The 17,419-nt window shown below is 41.7% G+C and overlaps 1 protein-coding gene across 5 annotated transcripts in view; it reads left to right on the forward strand.

The window, feature by feature from the left end:
- The first annotated feature begins 308 nt into the window (after positions 1–308).
- Positions 309–17,419, forward strand: part of LOC311035379 (NACHT, LRR and PYD domains-containing protein 3-like) — a 32,351-nt gene continuing 15,240 nt past the window's right edge. The window contains exons 1-9 of one of the 5 annotated variants that reach the window (XM_084043543.1): positions 309–431; positions 1,685–1,845; positions 2,167–2,319; positions 4,207–4,315; positions 8,522–8,604; positions 11,509–11,622; positions 14,203–14,316; positions 15,591–15,704; positions 16,971–17,084. In XM_084043543.1, coding sequence (XP_083899669.1) covers positions 11,519–11,622; positions 14,203–14,316; positions 15,591–15,704; positions 16,971–17,084 — 446 coding nt within the window. In that variant the 5' untranslated portion in view covers positions 309–431; positions 1,685–1,845; positions 2,167–2,319; ... (1 more) ...; positions 8,522–8,604; positions 11,509–11,518. Of the gene's footprint in view, positions 432–1,684; positions 1,846–2,166; positions 2,320–4,206; positions 4,316–5,160; positions 5,487–6,184; positions 6,224–8,521; positions 8,605–11,508; positions 11,623–14,202; positions 14,317–15,590; positions 15,705–16,970; positions 17,085–17,419 lie in introns of those variants that run through there. The other 4 variants (XM_084043544.1, XM_084043547.1, XM_084043546.1 and 1 more) reach the window with 4 other exon arrangements.

Below are 17,419 nucleotides of genomic sequence, written 5' to 3' on the forward strand. Positions count from 1 at the left end.
TATTTTGCAGATTGAGATAATCAATATAAGATATAGTCAACAAAAATACATTAGGATGTATATTGTTATAGATTAAGTTAAAATATATTGATGGTGAGGGGTAAAATAAGACCGTTTACCAGCTGCACATTCGGCATAATGAACCATTTTACTTTGGTGCTGTAAGTTGCCTATATATTTTGATCCTAATATTAATACCAAACACTTTAAATGCAGGACCTAAATATACGCTACTTGTTGTAACTAGAGTTACGCTGTTTCTACTGTAACGCGTAAGTAAATTATAAAAGAGTAGTTTCCATCACACTGAAGTTTCCTGTTGGATATCTTGTGCACCGTGTAAAACAACTTTAAACTAGATAAAAAATACTGTATACAACTATATATAGAGAGAGAGGACCATACCGGATACTAGTCACTATAAAAGTGCAGTAAGTATCCATTTGTTATCCGTTAAAATCCATTGCTGTGTTACTGTAGAGTCGAGTTTAACTCTGGTGAGGCAAATGGTGGACGCCAGTCACGCCATTACCTACGCACTTATGCTGGAAGTTCAGCAACAGGTATTTTCTGTGTATGGATTGTTAGTTGACGTTCAAATTGACAGACGACGTTGCCCGTGTTTTTCAGAACTTTCATCCTGGAATCCAGACGTGGCTCTGTTCGGTGGATTGTTATTTTTTTTCTCACTTTGCTTAGTGGAAAAAAAAAACGCTGAACGAGCGCCTCCGTCTGGATTGAGCGGGCTACTGAAACAAAGGTTGACTGAACTTTAAAATGTTTGGAATTCGAGATTTGATTGATATTATCAACAGGAACCGCTGGTACGATCCGGTGTATGTTCTGGTCGTTCCACCAGAATGGTCCGTCACTGCCTTTTTCCATTTCATACTTCACATTAGCCCCTACGGAACCTCTCCCTCCGCTGTATAGCTCCGAGATGAGGTTCCTCGTTTCTCGGTGCCGTTTGAGCAGGACATTGTCGCACATTTTCCACTTTACATGTTTCTTACCCCTTTCGGCACATCATATCCAAAAAGTAAAGGTTTTCTGCCATGCTCTCCGATGTTTTAAGTTCTAGCGCACCATAAAAGCTATCCAACGAGTTGAAGAAAGTATTAAATTTGCCTCTGTCCTCATCCGGTTACATGTTTTTAAGACATTGCGCAAGAGTTGCGGCCGTAGAGATAGCATTACTGATTCCCCTACTGGTCAAATATTGAATTGCATCTTCTAATGCAAAATATTATAGAACCGGCTGAGGACAGAGGCAAATTAAATACTTTTTTCAACTCGTGAACATTACATATTAATAGCATTTTTTTTGCAAATCCACGCATTTGCATTGACAAAGCATTGGCAGATTCCGCCCCATTGGTAAGATAAAAGTGCGGACCGCGCCCTTACAAGTAAAAGTCCGGAATTCAAAATGTAGGCTACTTGTAAAAGTAGAAAAGTATTGGCATCAAAATATACTTAAAATACCAAAAGTAAAAGTACTCAATATGCAGAATGTCCCATTTCACAAGTTTTCAAATGTATAAACATCATTTGAAAATAGCCGATCTATACAAGCTCACAATGCGTGGCGTTCGAGCATTGTGAGCTTGTAGATCGGCTATTTTCAAATGGCCAAAATGTATATAGGGCTGAAGTGGTTAATCTTATCTTATGTATGTGTAAGGCAGTAGCCTTTTTATGTCAGCAGGTGTCGCTGTTGCCAAGCTCCCTCACCTATGGTGTCAGCAAGCATCACCTTTTTGTCCCTCACTGGACACCGTACTTGAGCTGACTATAGGCAGCTGAGGGCGCCATGTTTGTTCATGTTTTCTTTCTGTTGGAAAGGTGAGCACTGTTTTATGACTGTCTGAACAATCTATAAGATATTTGAGTTACAAACGCCCATCCAGTGATTTTGTTGCTATACAATGTTAGCTAAGAAGCTTAACATTATTTTGATGCCATTATGAGAAGTTTGCAATGACGTTTTTGTACTTTGATATGTAATGCAAGTTGGCCAGATTGAGGAACATTGAGAAAAGCCCTCATGGCATGTTTGTATTTTATTCTGGTCATTGTGTCCACTAATATTTTATGTGGTTGATTATTAATTGTTATATTAGGACATGTTATTTACGGTTGTCATGTTTTCTTTCTGTTGGAAAGCCTACAGCTGTAAACAGCAGCAGAACCTGTGAATGTGAGCAAATAAATGCACAAGGTCTCAACCACAATCCTGAACCAGTGTGTCCAGTGTCCCTTCTCTCCGCACAACACCCCATCTCCTAAACAACTAAAAACACAACGCAGAGTCCAAGGGTGTGTAGAGAGGCCAGTACACTGTGGGTTACATATGTTTTGTAATAATAATCAAAATCTACAAAGTAACTAGTAACTAAAGTTTTCAAATAAATGCTGTGGAGTAAAAGTACAATATTTGGATCCGAGATGTAGTGGAGTAGAAGTAAAAGTATTGGAAATTGGAATTACTCAAGTAAAGTACAAATACCTCAATATTTTACTGAAGTACTGTACTTAAGTAAATGTACTTAGTTACTTTCCACCATTGCATATCAGAATGCCCATATATGGACATATACTGATGAAATCAGGGATCTCCATATATGGGCATAAAAAGGACAAGGACTGACAGATACAGAGATCTACATGTATGGGCATATCAGTCGGATCGGCGGTGGGACGTACAGTAGGTGTGAGGGCCATGTAGCCTGAACTCGCCCCGAACCTCTAGTATTAAAAGTACACAGACGTATACATTCTAGTATACAATCATCCCACCTGGTGCAGAACACAAAGACACTGTTAATGAAAACTAAAGTATACAGATGTATACACCATGGGGAAGACTTAGGGATCTGGAGGCCCTAGGCGTGTGTCTGCCAGAAACAAAGTGACATGGCAAGATAGACAGAGACAGCGAGAGCGAGACAGAGTGATATATATAGAGAGAGAGACCAGTCTCACCTTCCAACACAAAACAATCAAAATCGCCATGGCAGTAGGCTATTTAATACTGCCATGTCAAAAACCCAAGGTGCAAATTAACATGAATGGCCCTGGCTGCATATCAGTGGTTGTGTACAAGTATAGGATCAAGGAGGGTTGGCAGGTCTGGGTAAAAAGTTAATTCTGGGAGTTTATTTATCAACATATTTTTGTCCTTCCTCCTCCGTTTTTGTGCGCCGCTTTCAAACAGTCTTTTCATCATTTCTCACAATCGGCCGGTAAATCTCTCTCTATCTCTCACTTTCTCTGTGTCTTTCTCTCTCCGTGACTTTCTAGAATCGGTTTGCAATTGGCCGGTGGCCACCGTGGCCTATAGACCACTGCAGTCTGAACTGAGGGAAGCTTATAAAATAAGCGGTCTTGTTGTGGCATTTTGAGGGGCCTCAAATGGAATGAAAAACGGTTTATTTATATTTTTAAAATAATAATACACCATTAGACACATGATGACTTCATCACAACCAGAAACCTTATTTCTGGAAGAACAGGACACGTATAATGTTGTTGTTGGCTATTAGAAATATATTAATATTAATATCCCCATCACTCCAGTGAGTCCGTCCGTACCTCTGTGAACAGCTAATCTCGGGCACCACTGGACCGATCGATCGGTGTAAAACTTTGTACGGATCCTCACGGGGGGGCCATGAACCTCTGCCCCAAATATTTGTGAATAAATGTGCTCGTTAACTACAGTACATTAGAGGGCAATAGAGGGCCCACAACACCTGAAGGTCATTTGTATAAATATCACCTACATCCAACTGATTAATGAGATGGCAATCAATAGTATTGATCATATTTACACAACCATAAAGCCGCAACACACTTGTAACAGTCATGAGTTGAACATGTTTTAGCCACTCAAATTGCATTGGGAAGCTGCTTGGGCAGGTCAGGTGAGCAAGTAAAACCAATGAGGGTCTAATCAACAAGGGACAGGTGAATGTAATCAGACTGGAAGGTTATAACAGGTAGCAACACAGCCCTGGTAGGCGCACTTTTCTCATTCATTCATTTATATATTTATTTATAAGCTATAGGTACTAGGAGGTACGTTGTTTATTTATAGGAATAACAGCAGATAAGCATAATAAGTAAGGCTTCATTTCCATTTCTCTCTGACTGGAACTGGGTGTGTGTGTGTGTGTGTGTGTGTGTGCGCGCGCGCGTGTAAAGGCAGGAAGGTGTTTCGCTCTTCCCCAGACGTGGAGTCTTTCCGGGCCTGGTAGGGGATCATGGAGACCAACAGACACGGTGGATGTCTGCCTGCATGATGTCAGACCAGGTGATCCTGCTCTGCAGAGTTCTCTCCCACCATTATCCATGCTCCCCATGGCCGGTGTCCTACCACCCTACTCACTCGCTCTCCTTCCACGACTGTTCAGTATGGAATAAGAACACTGCCAATACTTAACTTAACTTTCAAAAGCTTGAATTAGATTTTTTTTTGCAAGACTGAAAACTCGTTTTGAATCATTCAAAAAAGGTTTGAATCTTGGAAAAACGTTTTGAATCTCTGAAAAAGGTATAAAATCTCTGAAAAGGGTTTTGCATCTTTGAAAAAAGTTTTGAATCTTTGAAAAAAGTTAATCTTTGAAAAAGGTTTTGATATGCCGTTTTTCAAATCTCTGCAAACATTCATATGTATTTTATTTTCCCTTCTCAACTGCAACACACATTTCATAGTGTTATGCCAACACATTTTCAGAGTTTCAAATTGGTCACAAACACAGTTTCAGAATATGCATTTTGGCACTATTCTCCCAGGGTATTTTTTTCCCCTACGTTTGAAAACTCAGAAATGTTGTTTCCTGTAAATCTTTATGATTAAAATGTCATCTATAGGCTTAGCAGATGAGTTTAAGCTTGATTCCTAAAAGTTGCAGGGCAATTTGAGTAATAAGCATAATCAGCAAATGAATCGCTTAATGAGCAAATTACCTGGGAATGGCTAACATTTTGCGTCCAGTTTACTTAGAAAGGTGACATAAGAGTCAAAGTACATGTTTGTGATGTCCAGAAATTCATCTATTATCAAGGTGAAGTCATGCAAGCTTTCTTCATTTGCACAATTTGCATTAAGTATGTAATAACTAGGCCCAAAACCAGGAAATAGCTTGTAGCCAATTTAGAAAGGTTAACAGACTAAGTCTATTAAACTAATTTATCTGGATCCATGTCCGTGTATCGATTCTCCACCTTCTCACCCGGATCCTGTGCTCACAACCCTTGTACACCTTGAGAAATCACTGAAGAGCTTTGCCATTAAGTATGAACCCCACACTGGACCTCAAGCTCTATGTCATGACATGTATAATCCATTTGAGTGACTGGAGGTGCGATATAAGTCTGTCATCATGCAGGGTGGCAGTGGCTCATGAGGTAGAGCGGCCGACTTGGAATGCGAGGGTTCCAGGTTCCATCCCTGGCTCCTCCTGTCTGCTCCCAATGAGCAGGTAGGGGTATTGTATGTTTCCTCTACCATCGGTGTGTGAATGTATGGGTGAATGTGAAGTAGGCTACATTGTAAAGCACTTTGAAGAGTCAGGAAGACTAGTAAGGTGCTATTTAAATGCAGTCCCGGCATGATGCCCATTCTGATGTCATTCCTTGGTTGCAGTGGAACGTTGATGAACATTTCTGGGATAAAAGCATTGCTTGCGGTGGCATCGCTCAATGGTAAATTCTGGACAAAATACACTGTGCTTATCGGATGCTTGTGGTTGTCCTCCTCCAAGAACCTGTTAGGATGTGATACTGTCTCATACCCTGTGAGAAGGGCAAGGTATGTGCTTAAAGTACTCCTATAAAGTACCATGACTAGTCTCAATACAGTGCTTGGGGAACTTGATGCCACGCACAGTGACCTAAAAGATACCGGTGCAGAGTTCTTCTTCACATTGTATTGACAGACGAATATGATTCTGCATACAGTATACTGCATGTTCATCTGCAGGTCATGTTGTGGAAGGCTGCAGATCAGAGAGAGCCACCTGCAGAGGAAAGAGACATCACTACATTCGGGTGGGAGGTAATCCCTAACTACCCCCCGACCTCATGTCTGACCACTTGAGCAGCAATAACCTTACTGAAGCAGAAGTCTGAATTTAGTCTAAGATGAAGACAACAAAGATGAGGAGGCCGAAGGGAATGAGGAGAAAGATGATGAAGAGAGTGAAAAAGACCATTGAGTGTGAGATTATGGTTCTAAGTGTACTCACTCATGCTCATTATGGTACCATTTTTGTCTACTCATTCTGTGTCTCAGAGGAGGGCTGTGGACAGTAGCCTACCAGTGACATCATCAGTAGGCAGGTTTGGCACCCTGGGCAAGACCTGGGATGTTGGTTGTCTAGGAAGTTGACAACCGGAAATGGTTGAATTTGGCAGAGGTACCGCCCAAGGAAAAGTTGATGCTTTACAAATCTGTTAACATTCTCCGTGAATGAAACGAGTGTTGTGATTGGTCAAAAAATATTGTTTCCGGGGGAAACGTGTACGATGGAAATCCTGTCCACTCAGGACTTCCTAGACACTCGCTGCTTTAGGTCGTGACCAGGCTCTTCTCTACACAGATGAGTGAGGCTGGGACCGAGGCGACAGGTTTGGTTATTTCAAACAAGATTTCAATTTTTTCATTTCATTTTGTATTAATGCGAGAACAATGGCTTCTATTATAGCATACAAACTTTCCAGGAATATAAAGCCTGCAGTTTATATTAGCTTGGATTCCCCATCGATGTCACCGGTAGACAGGCTTCTGACAGAAATGGTACCATATTATCTCCCACCATATCCTTGAACTCCTGCCATCTGGTAGAAGGTTTAAGAGCATCGTGACAAGCACCAGCATGCGGTCCAACAGTTTCTTCCCCCAAACCATCAAAACCCTGAACGCTCACCCCCCAAAACCAACATCATGAGATGAATAGCACCTTTGAATAGCATTGTACCTACTGTATATTGCACTTTGAATGCATTAGCACTTTCTTACCAATGTTGTTTTTCTTTATCTTACTGCTGCTCTCTCTCTTCTCTCCTAGATGTTTTTAATGGCATAACAATGTCATAACAGAACTATCATAATAGTAAAAATCCATTTTTGTAGAGTGACTATTAGGTTTCATTTTTCATTTATTAGAACAAAACTGTCATTTTAACAAGCATTTATATTATTATAATGGAGAATAATGAGGCAAAAAGTGGCAAAAATGTAATTCTGAGGTCAATGACTGCTCAAGGTCACCAGAGGTCAGTCAGAAAGTGATTCCACGTCTGAAATCAAACCTTGGGGTATGTAGATGATATGCTGAAAGTTTCATGCTTCTTTCTTAAAATGCACAATACCTTCCATTATATGAGCTTATCTGCTCCACTAAAACAGCCTGAGCTGTTCTGAAACTCTGCAGGGAGGAGGGCGGGAGCGGAGGCGGGGCCGGAGGCAGGGCAGTTTGAAGTCTAGTCCAATCACATTTTGTATTTACTGGGTTGGGTGGGAGTAACAGCGTTCGGCCAATGCCTGACGCACACAGGGGATTGGCACACTGCTCAGCCAATGACTGACACAAGATGCACATGATGACACATTGAGAGCTTGTAGATAGGCTATTTTTGGTGATTATTTTAAGATTAGAGCATTTGAAGTGGAAGAAAAATACTGTAGAAATCGCTTTTTTCCATTTTCTCAATTTTTGATATAGGGCAAAAAGTTAGAAATTGGAAAACAAGTCATTATCCTTTTTTTTTACTTTGTTTTAGAAACAAATGTTGAAAAAAACAAGTATTTTTTTATCTCCATTTTTGTATTTTATTTTGAAAATCAACTGAACGAAAGGTACATGGATTTTTGAAAAATATCGAAAATGTTTGGAAAATCTTGAAGAGTCTCTTCTCTTCTGTTGGTTCCGGGCACAAAACATTTTCAGAAATTCCCAGGCAGGGCCAGCCAGGCTGATTTCTTTTTCAATTTCTTTCCAATGTGCCCCTGACTATCTTTCAGTTGGCCCAATTTTCCAGAGGCCTTCCTGACATTTGGACCCTGGGCCTGGGCCCGGTATGCCCGTCCAGGGATCCAGCTCTGAATTTCATCATCGTTACGATGCTCTGTACTCACGAGCATGCAAGCTCATCTAATTATCATTAATATAACATATCATGCAGGACAACTTACACATATATGAAATACATTTCAGAAGCAGGTAGTAATGCATGTTTTGTTTTGTTTAGTGATTAGTCACCCCCTTTTCTTTTGAGCCTAAAATCATGATGTTTAAAAGTGTGTTTTCCCTGTTTTTCAGCCATATGCATAGGTGTGTGTGTGTGTGTGTGTGTGTGTGTGTGTGTGTGTGTGTGTGTGTGTGTGTGTGTGTGTGTGTGTGTGTGTGTGTGTGTGTGTGTGTGTGTGTGTGTGTGTGTGTGTGTGTGTGCGCGTGCGTGCGTGAAGTGTGGTTTCTTTATACATGGTGCTCAAAAATGGAACGTTTTGTTGCAGGCAGCAGTTGTTGCAGCTGAAGTGTTTTCATGACAGAAAGACTGAATAGTTCAAACAACTCAACAACTATGATATACTAACAGGTACACACACACACACACACACACACACACACACACACACACACACACACACACACACACACACACACACAATAGAAAGAAAAAATAATCTGGCCACAGGTCTCCGCCAGGTCAGGTAGCTTATTGTGGGCCAGACATGGCACCTATGGTTCAAGAGTCATAGGCCAAAACGTGAATCTGCCTGTTATAGCGCCACCATGGCCGATTTGAAAGAAATACGCTTGCATTTCTTCCTTGGCCTAGTAGGAATGTGCGTGCAAAGTTTCACGGCATTCGGTCGCTGCGTTCATGATTTGGGGCATTTTGTTCAAAAGGGGCCACTCCTGCAAACATTGGAAGCCAGTCTTAGCCAATCAGGATGGAATATAAAAAATCGGACAGATCTGTCTCGATTACATGACTATAGAGTTAATGTGTACCGATTGTCCTGATGTTTGGACAAAATCTGTAGGACTAATGTCCAAAAAATTGTTTCGCAAAAATCGGCCTCCTGGTGGCACTATAACAGGCCGATTTGAAAAATGTAGGAGCCTTGCCGATCCGTCCAATGGTGCCAGAGATTAGCTGATCACAGACAGAAGGATGGATGGATGGACGGACGGACGGACGGACGGACGGACGGACGGACAGGGGCGAAAACATATTCTCGGCGGTGGTGTGGTGCGCTATTTTCACTACCGGTTTTCACTACCGGTGATACATTTCTAACTTGATATAAAATGACTTAAGAGGCGGAGCACGTTCGAGCGGTACCGCAAGTATCTTTTTGGAATGGTAGAAGGATGGATTTGCCCGTTACTTTCTTTTATTTCTTTTACTTTTCTAATAGCTTTTTTTAAGTAAAAAATATCAATTCTTTATATTATTGGTCAACATTTGTCAAGTTGGATGACAGATAATACTGTTTAATTGTCTTCATCATCATTGTCAACTTATATTTGTTTTAAAGTCGTTCTATTAAATAGTCCACTTGCCCACTAAGACGCATAAAGTCGTTCTATTAAAAAAATTACGCGCGCTGTTTTAGGCACCCTAACACAGCTTTGGGATGATCCATTGTCACTCAGAGAAGTATGTGGATGTGCCGTCATTCCAAAAAACGTCACATCCATCTACCCTGACTGGGATTTTTAGAAAAACACCTCTAACTCAGTTGCTGTTTTTTGCATTGAAAACCACCATTTTGCGGGCCGTAGCCCCAAAATGGTGGATCGTGGTTGGAATGTTGTTGTTCCTCTGAATACACAGATCCCTCCGCCTACCCACGGGGACTATTTTATTTTGGGGGGGGGTTTGGACACAATGTCGCTTCCACAGCGCTTCAAAGATCATCGGATTAAAGTAATTACGCTGGCAAGGGAATAACAAACGATGTTTAAAGGTTCTATGACATTCATTTCCACTTTCTTTGGGGGATGCACGTGCGTGAACGTGCGAAGATGAAAGAAGCCAGTTTTAGTGATCTGGTTGACATGACATGGGACTGGAAGGAGAGGGTGGGGTCACCAAGGTTGTGGACTTGGGTGGAGGGGGTGACATGGAGGCGTCAATGTTGAGGGAGAAGTCATGAGTGGAGCGGGTGAGGGAGTCTGGGCCAATGAGTAGGATTTCAGATTTATTGCAGTTGAAGTTTGTTTGCATCCATGGTTTGATGTCGGTCAAGCAGGAGGTTGAGAGTGGAGGTACTGTAGATCTGCTATTTGTCGACTTTAGGCTTTCCGTTAAAAATATCCCAAAATTGTAAAAACCCCATTCATAAAATTGTCGTCCTAAAATGTTGATGTTTCACAAATGTAGTTTGTGTGTGTGTGTGTGTGTGTGTGTGTGTGTGTGCGTGCGTGCGTGCGTGCGTGCGTGCGTGCGTGCGTGAGTGCGTGCGTGCGTCAACTGTTGTCAGAGATACACACACACACACAACAATGTCTCATGTGAGGACATACCCATAAATAGTGTCGAGTCTACCCTACACTATTTACTACTTGTAAATAAACTACTTGTGGTTGTAGCCGTCAAACATAATAGAACCACGCAAATATTAAAAGGGCCTGCTGCCATATGGTTGAGCAGTGGGTAGGCCTAACTATGGACAGCAGAATACACAGAGGTACCATTTATACCTTGTCCTTTATATATTATTACATACATATACATATATATATATACACATGTATATTATACCTTTATAACTTTATAACCTTCTTTGGTGGTCATTTAACATCTACTCTGGATTTTGTGAGCACCACAGACAGTTTTTAAGTTGCTTGATTCGGTATTTATTTATTTTTATTTATTTATTTAATTTTGATATTAATTTGATCAGACACGCCCCCTTCCTATACAAACCCATTGTAACTTCAAACTCCATTTTAATCATGATAGATTCATCGAAAACACTCTTCCTTGGTTCTGGTGACTGATATTGTCCTTTTAATGTGTGGCTATGCCACACTTTTTTTTGTAGATTAATATGATTTCAGATCAACGCTGCATCTAAATCTCAATGTGACACATGTTATAGATAAGTGTTTTTTTCATCTACATGTGACAAGGGCTGTCGCAATCATGACATTTTACTTGATGATTAATTGTCATACAAATAATTGTGATTTTTTATTTAATTATGCTTTTGGCATTGAACATTGGAACATATAAAATAATAACAATAATAATAAGGGTAATAATAATAATAATAATAATAATAATAGAGAAAATAGTGGATGTACTAGTCAATTCTTTTTCTGAAATGACACATCTGCTCTTACCTTCCTGACACATCGCTCCAATGAACAGCAGCGGCCAATGCGGTATCTATGTCATATCCATGTGGCAATACCTGCCCCCATCACATCAAATACCTGATCTCTACCTACCAAACTAATGATATCTGTCTGTTATTCTCTGCAGAACTCAAGACATGGACCCCATTCCAAATAAGACGTTAGAGATAAGTGGAGAGGATGAAGCTTCTACCTCCAGCAGTGGGTCGATGGAAAGTCATCCAATCCCACAGTCATTGAGGTACAGTACATTTGTCTTCACTATTTCCTACTGTCTCTCCAACACTGTCTCCCTCTCAGCTTTATTACTGTCTGTTTCTCCTACTGTCTCCCTCTCAGCTTTATTACTGTCTGTCTCTCCTACACAGTCTCCCTTTCACCTTTCCTCCTGTCTGTCTCTCCTAAACTGTCTCCCTCTCAGCTTTCCTAATGCCTGTCTCTTGTACACTGTCTCCCTCCGTCTGTGTCTTATTAACAATACAAACACAAGCACTGGCCACATCTGGATAACATTTGGTAGCAATAAAAAGCCTATTTGTGTGAGCTGCATTCTGATTCTGACCATCCAGTTGATGTGACGACTGACGAGCCTTGCATCCAATAGAGCAAAGGGTCTCCTCATGTGATGATATACACGCAGGCAAGCGGTCCAGGGGTCATATCATAGTATCAAACATTGTGCGGTCTGCACATGAAATGGATGCATCACATTGGCACATCATGCCATGCAGCAGCATTTTCTTAGATTTCTCTTTATATTTCTCTAATATGTTAATTGTCTGTTAAGAAGAAGCATTGTGAGCTTTTAGATCTGTTTTTTTTCCAAAGATCTTTTTATACACTATACATTTAGAAAACTTGTGAAATGGGACATTCTGCATAATGTACTTAGTACATTTTGATACCAAAACTTTTGTACTTTTACTCAAGTACATTTTGAATCACAGACTTTTACTTGTAACAGAGTATTTCTACATTGCAGTATTGATACTTTCACTTAAGTAACAAATGTGAGTACCTTTCCCACCACTGATAGCGAGTACCGTGACAAGGCAGTCTCTCTGAGCACCCCAGAAACCTGAGATAACCTTGATCAGTACACCTCAGAGGGCATGACCACGCTTTTAAGCATGACCATTTATAAAAAGAGGTTTTGAAGTGGTGAACCCTTACAAACGAGATGAAAGCCAGCAGGACTGAGTTGTAAAGCATGATGGAGAAATGAGAACCATCAGCAAAGCTCAGATTTCTAACTAGTTAAAAAAGGTTCCACAACTCTTACAAGGATGTACATAGCAAACTGGGGGAAAACTGGTGTCACCTCAACACCCTCTAGTCTAGTGTTTCTACCTGGTATAAAATGTATCAGCACATCTACAGTGAACTGTGCACTGTGACACTACCACAATAACTTTACAACACATAGCAGCACTAATACACAATGCAAATTACTATTACCCATACAGATGAAATCAAATGCATAATGAACTGAAGAATAACAAGTAAGCCTTGCCTAGCCATGTAGCCCGTGGGTCAGGAGCCTATCTCCCGTAGCGTGTGGCGGCTTGATGTACAAGTACATCCCCTGAAGAAATAACAAACTACAGCCTAATTGAAATATTAATTAATTAATGAATGAATGAATGAATTAATGTCTACTCACTCCCCTCTCTCTTCCCTGACGACTTGGCATACTTGATTGATTGACATCAATGTCTCCTGGAAGTAGACCTCAAAGGCAAAAACCAAAGGGATTCAAGAACACAAAAAAAATGAACTTCCTGTATTAGTTTGTTTTGTTGAACTTTATACAATCAATATGCATGTGTTTGTTTTCACCTTAGTGAGGGGGATGCTTTCCAGCTCCATCACAACAGCACCCACAGTATGATATCTAAAGATTGGACAAGAAAGTAATGTCTAGTTTTCCTCTTCTTTTTCTCCTTTGTTTCTTAGATAACACTATAAGTTGATGTACTATGTATATATATTTGGGTAGATAGATACAGTGAGTGACCTACTACAACATAAGGGACATTCAAATAAATAAAGTTGACCTGCAGCGGGGATATCAATCATTAGAGGCAGCTGTGCATAATTGATCAAATAATAAGCAACACATTGAACACAAGCTCATGATTCCAGGAGGAGACGGGACAGGAGGAGAGAGGGAGAGAGAGAGACAAAAGAGGACAGAGAGAAGGTACCAGAATACGTTTTTGGGGGGGGTTGGTTGACCCGCCTCGCCCGCCCCACGATAATTGCGTCTGAAATCTTGACCCGTCCACCCGTCCCGCGGTTCAACCCGCGGGACCTGCGGGCAACGGGTCGGCCCGTGCAACACTAGTCCCTCTCCTTCCTTTCTAGTTATGTTTTAAAGGCCTGTCTGAGAGACAGGTTAAGTTTAGGCATTGTTTTGTGAGGTTATAAGGATAGGGTTATGGTTAGGTTTAGGCATACATGCAAAAGTACAACACATAAATTGCACTGACACACTTAGACACAAGGAAAAACAAGGAAGGACCTTACCACGTCCATGTGACGTGATCAGGTTTTTCTGTCAGAAAGCCTTGAGGGGATACTTGTGTGTCAAAGACGCACAAAGGAACAAAAAGGACAACAGTAAGGAAAATGGTAATGTCCAGTAGCGCTGTCTCAGGAGCGCACACCTCTCTCACTCGATCACTCTGATTAATAATAGGTGAGCACCTCGGCACTCGCTCCCATTATGTGCCTGCCCTAGTGCGTGCATGCACGCGCTATCGGGATGTTCCCATGCATGTCCCGGACTTTATTACAGTTCATCCTATCTTTCTACCAGGGTTGATAAGCAGAGACCTGAGTCTTCTGCACCCAGCTGTGTCTCCATGAAGAGTGACTGGTCCATAGATTTGCCTTACAACTTCAAAGATGGACACCACTCTACTGATCAAAGGTTTGAATTTACTGACATATGACTGAAACCGTAACACTGTTCAAACAAACATTGAACATGGGTTTAAAATAGTGGTCATCCTTCTGGTGATATACTGGGAAGAGTGGTCCAAGTGCGAAATACAGGGCTGGATTAAGAACGCAAACTCCCCTGGGGCAACACCTAATCAAAGGCCCCCCTCAAAATGATCACACTATTTTCAGTCGCCTTTTTAAGTAGAAAACTAGCTAGCTCAGACCAAGACATACACTGTTCCAACCAATCAAGACACTGGTTCAGGGGCACACGCTTCCCCTCACGTCATCCACTTTAATCAACCATTAAGCATAGTCAGCTGGCTGGTGTAATTATCTTTCTATCTAGCTGCTATAAACAATTAATATTTTCCCGGGCCTTTATAATTGTGTAGGCTACATGAGAGAACATTAAACGATAACGTAGATAGATACAGTGAGTGACCAACTACAACATAAGGATAAGGGACATTCAAATAAATAAAGTTGACCTGCAGCGGGGATATCAATCATTAGAGGCAGCTGTGCATAATTGATCAAATAATAAGCAACACATTGAACACAAGTTCATGATTCAAGGAGGAGACGGGACAGGAGGAGAGAGGGAGAGAGAGAGACAAAAGAGGACAGAGAGAAGGTACCAGAATGCATTTTTTTGGGGGGGTTAGTTGACCCGCCTCGCCCGCCCCGCGATAATTGCGTCTGAAATCTTGACCCGTCCACCCGTCCACCCGTCCCGCGGTTCAACCCGCGGGACCTGTGGGCAACGGGTCGGCCCGCGCAACACTAGTCCCTCTCCTTCCTTTCTATTATGTTTTAAAGGCCTGTCTGAGAGACAGGTTAGGTTTAGGCATTGTTTTGTGAGGTTATAATGATAGGGTTAAGGTTAGGTTTAGGCATACATGCAAAAGTACAACACATAAATTGCACTAACACACTTAGACACAAGGAAAAACAAGAAAGGACCTTGCCACGTCCATGTGACGTGATCAAGTTTTTCTGTCAGAAAGCCTTGAGGGGATACTTGTGTGTCAAAGACGCACAAAGGCACAAAAAGGACAACAGTAAGGAAAATGGTAATGTCCAGTAGCGCTGGCTCAGGAGCGCACACCTCTCTCATTCGATCACTCTGATTAATAGGTGAGCACCTCGGCACTCGCTCCCGTTATGTGCCTGCCCTAGTGCGTGCATGCACGCGCTATGGGGATGTTCCCATGCATGTCCCGGACTTTATTACAGTTCATCCTATCTTTCTACCAGGGTTGATAAGCAGAGACCTGAGTCTTCTGCACCCAGCTGTGTCTCCATGAAGAGTGACTGGTCCATAGATTTACCTTACAACTTCAAAGATGGACACCACTCTACTGATCAAAGGTTTGAATTTACTGACATGTGACTGAAACCGTAACACTGTTCAAACAAACATTGAACATGGGTTTAAAATAGTGGTCATCCTTCTGGTGATATACTGGGAAGAGTGGTCCAAGTGCGAAATACAGGGCTGGATTAAGAACGCAAACTCCCCTGGGGCAACACCTAATCAAAGGCCCCCCTCAAAATGATCACACTATTTTCAGTCGCCTTTTTAAGTAGAAAACTAGCTAGCTCAGACCAAGACATACACTGTTCCAACCAATCAAGACACTGGTTCAGGGGCACACGCTTCCCCTCACGTCATCCACTTTAATCAACCATTAAGCATAGTCAGCTGGCTGGTGTAATTATCTTTCTATCTAGCTGCTATAAACAATTAATATTTTCCCGGGCCTTTATAATTGTGTAGGCTACATGAGAGAACATTAAACGATAACGTAGATAGATACAGTGAGTGACCAACTACAACATAAGGATAAGGGACATTCAAATAAATAAAGTTGACCTGCAGCGGGGATATCAATCATTAGAGGCAGCTGTGCATAATTGATCAAATAATAAGCAACACATTGAACACAAGTTCATGATTCAAGGAGGAGACGGGACAGGAGGAGAGAGGGAGAGAGAGAGACAAAAGAGGACAGAGAGAAGGTACCAGAATGCATTTTTTTGAGGGGGTTAGTTGACCCGCCTCGCCCGCCCCGCGATAATTGCGTCTGAAATCTTGACCCGTCCACCCGTCCCGCGGTTCAACCCGCGGGACCTGTGGGCAACGGGTCGGCCCGCGCAACACTAGTCCCTCTCCTTCCTTTCTATTATGTTTTAAAGGCCTGTCTGAGAGACAGGTTAGGTTTAGGCATTGTTTTGTGAGGTTATAATGATAGGGTTAAGGTTAGGTTTAGGCATACATGCAAAAGTACAACACATAAATTGCACTAACACACTTAGACACAAGGAAAAACAAGAAAGGACCTTGCCACGTCCATGTGACGTGATCAAGTTTTTCTGTCAGAAAGCCTTGAGGGGATACTTGTGTGTCAAAGACGCACAAAGGCACAAAAAGGACAACAGTAAGGAAAATGGTAATGTCCAGTAGCGCTGGCTCAGGAGCGCACACCTCTCTCATTCGATCACTCTGATTAATAGGTGAGCACCTCGGCACTCGCTCCCGTTATGTGCCTGCCCTAGTGCGTGCATGCACGCGCTATGGGGATGTTCCCATGCATGTCCCGGACTTTATTACAGTTCATCCTATCTTTCTACCAGGGTTGATAAGCAGAGACCTGAGTCTTCTGCACCCAGCTGTGTCTCCATGAAGAGTGACTGGTCCATAGATTTACCTTACAACTTCAAAGATGGACACCACTCTACTGATCAAAGGTTTGAATTTACTGACATGTGACTGAAACCGTAACACTGTTCAAACAAACATTGAACATGGGTTTAAAATAGTGGTCATCCTTCTGGTGATATACTGGGAACAGGTGGGCAACACCTAATCAAAGGCCCCCCTCAAAATGATCACACTATTTTCAGTCACTTTTTTAAGTAGAAAACTAGCTAGCTCAGACCAAGACATACACTGTTACAACTAATCAAGACACTGGTTCAGGGGCACAGAAGGGAGAGGTGTAATGTATTTGGCTGTTGAGCATAAACAACCTTTCCCAGAATCAAGAACTGTACCTATGATCTGAGTTGAAAGCACGACAATA

The sequence above is a fragment of the Gymnoscopelus microlampas genome (assembly GCF_963454915.1).
Source record: "Gymnoscopelus microlampas genome assembly, chromosome: 19".
NCBI lineage: Eukaryota > Metazoa > Chordata > Actinopteri > Myctophiformes > Myctophidae > Gymnoscopelus > Gymnoscopelus microlampas.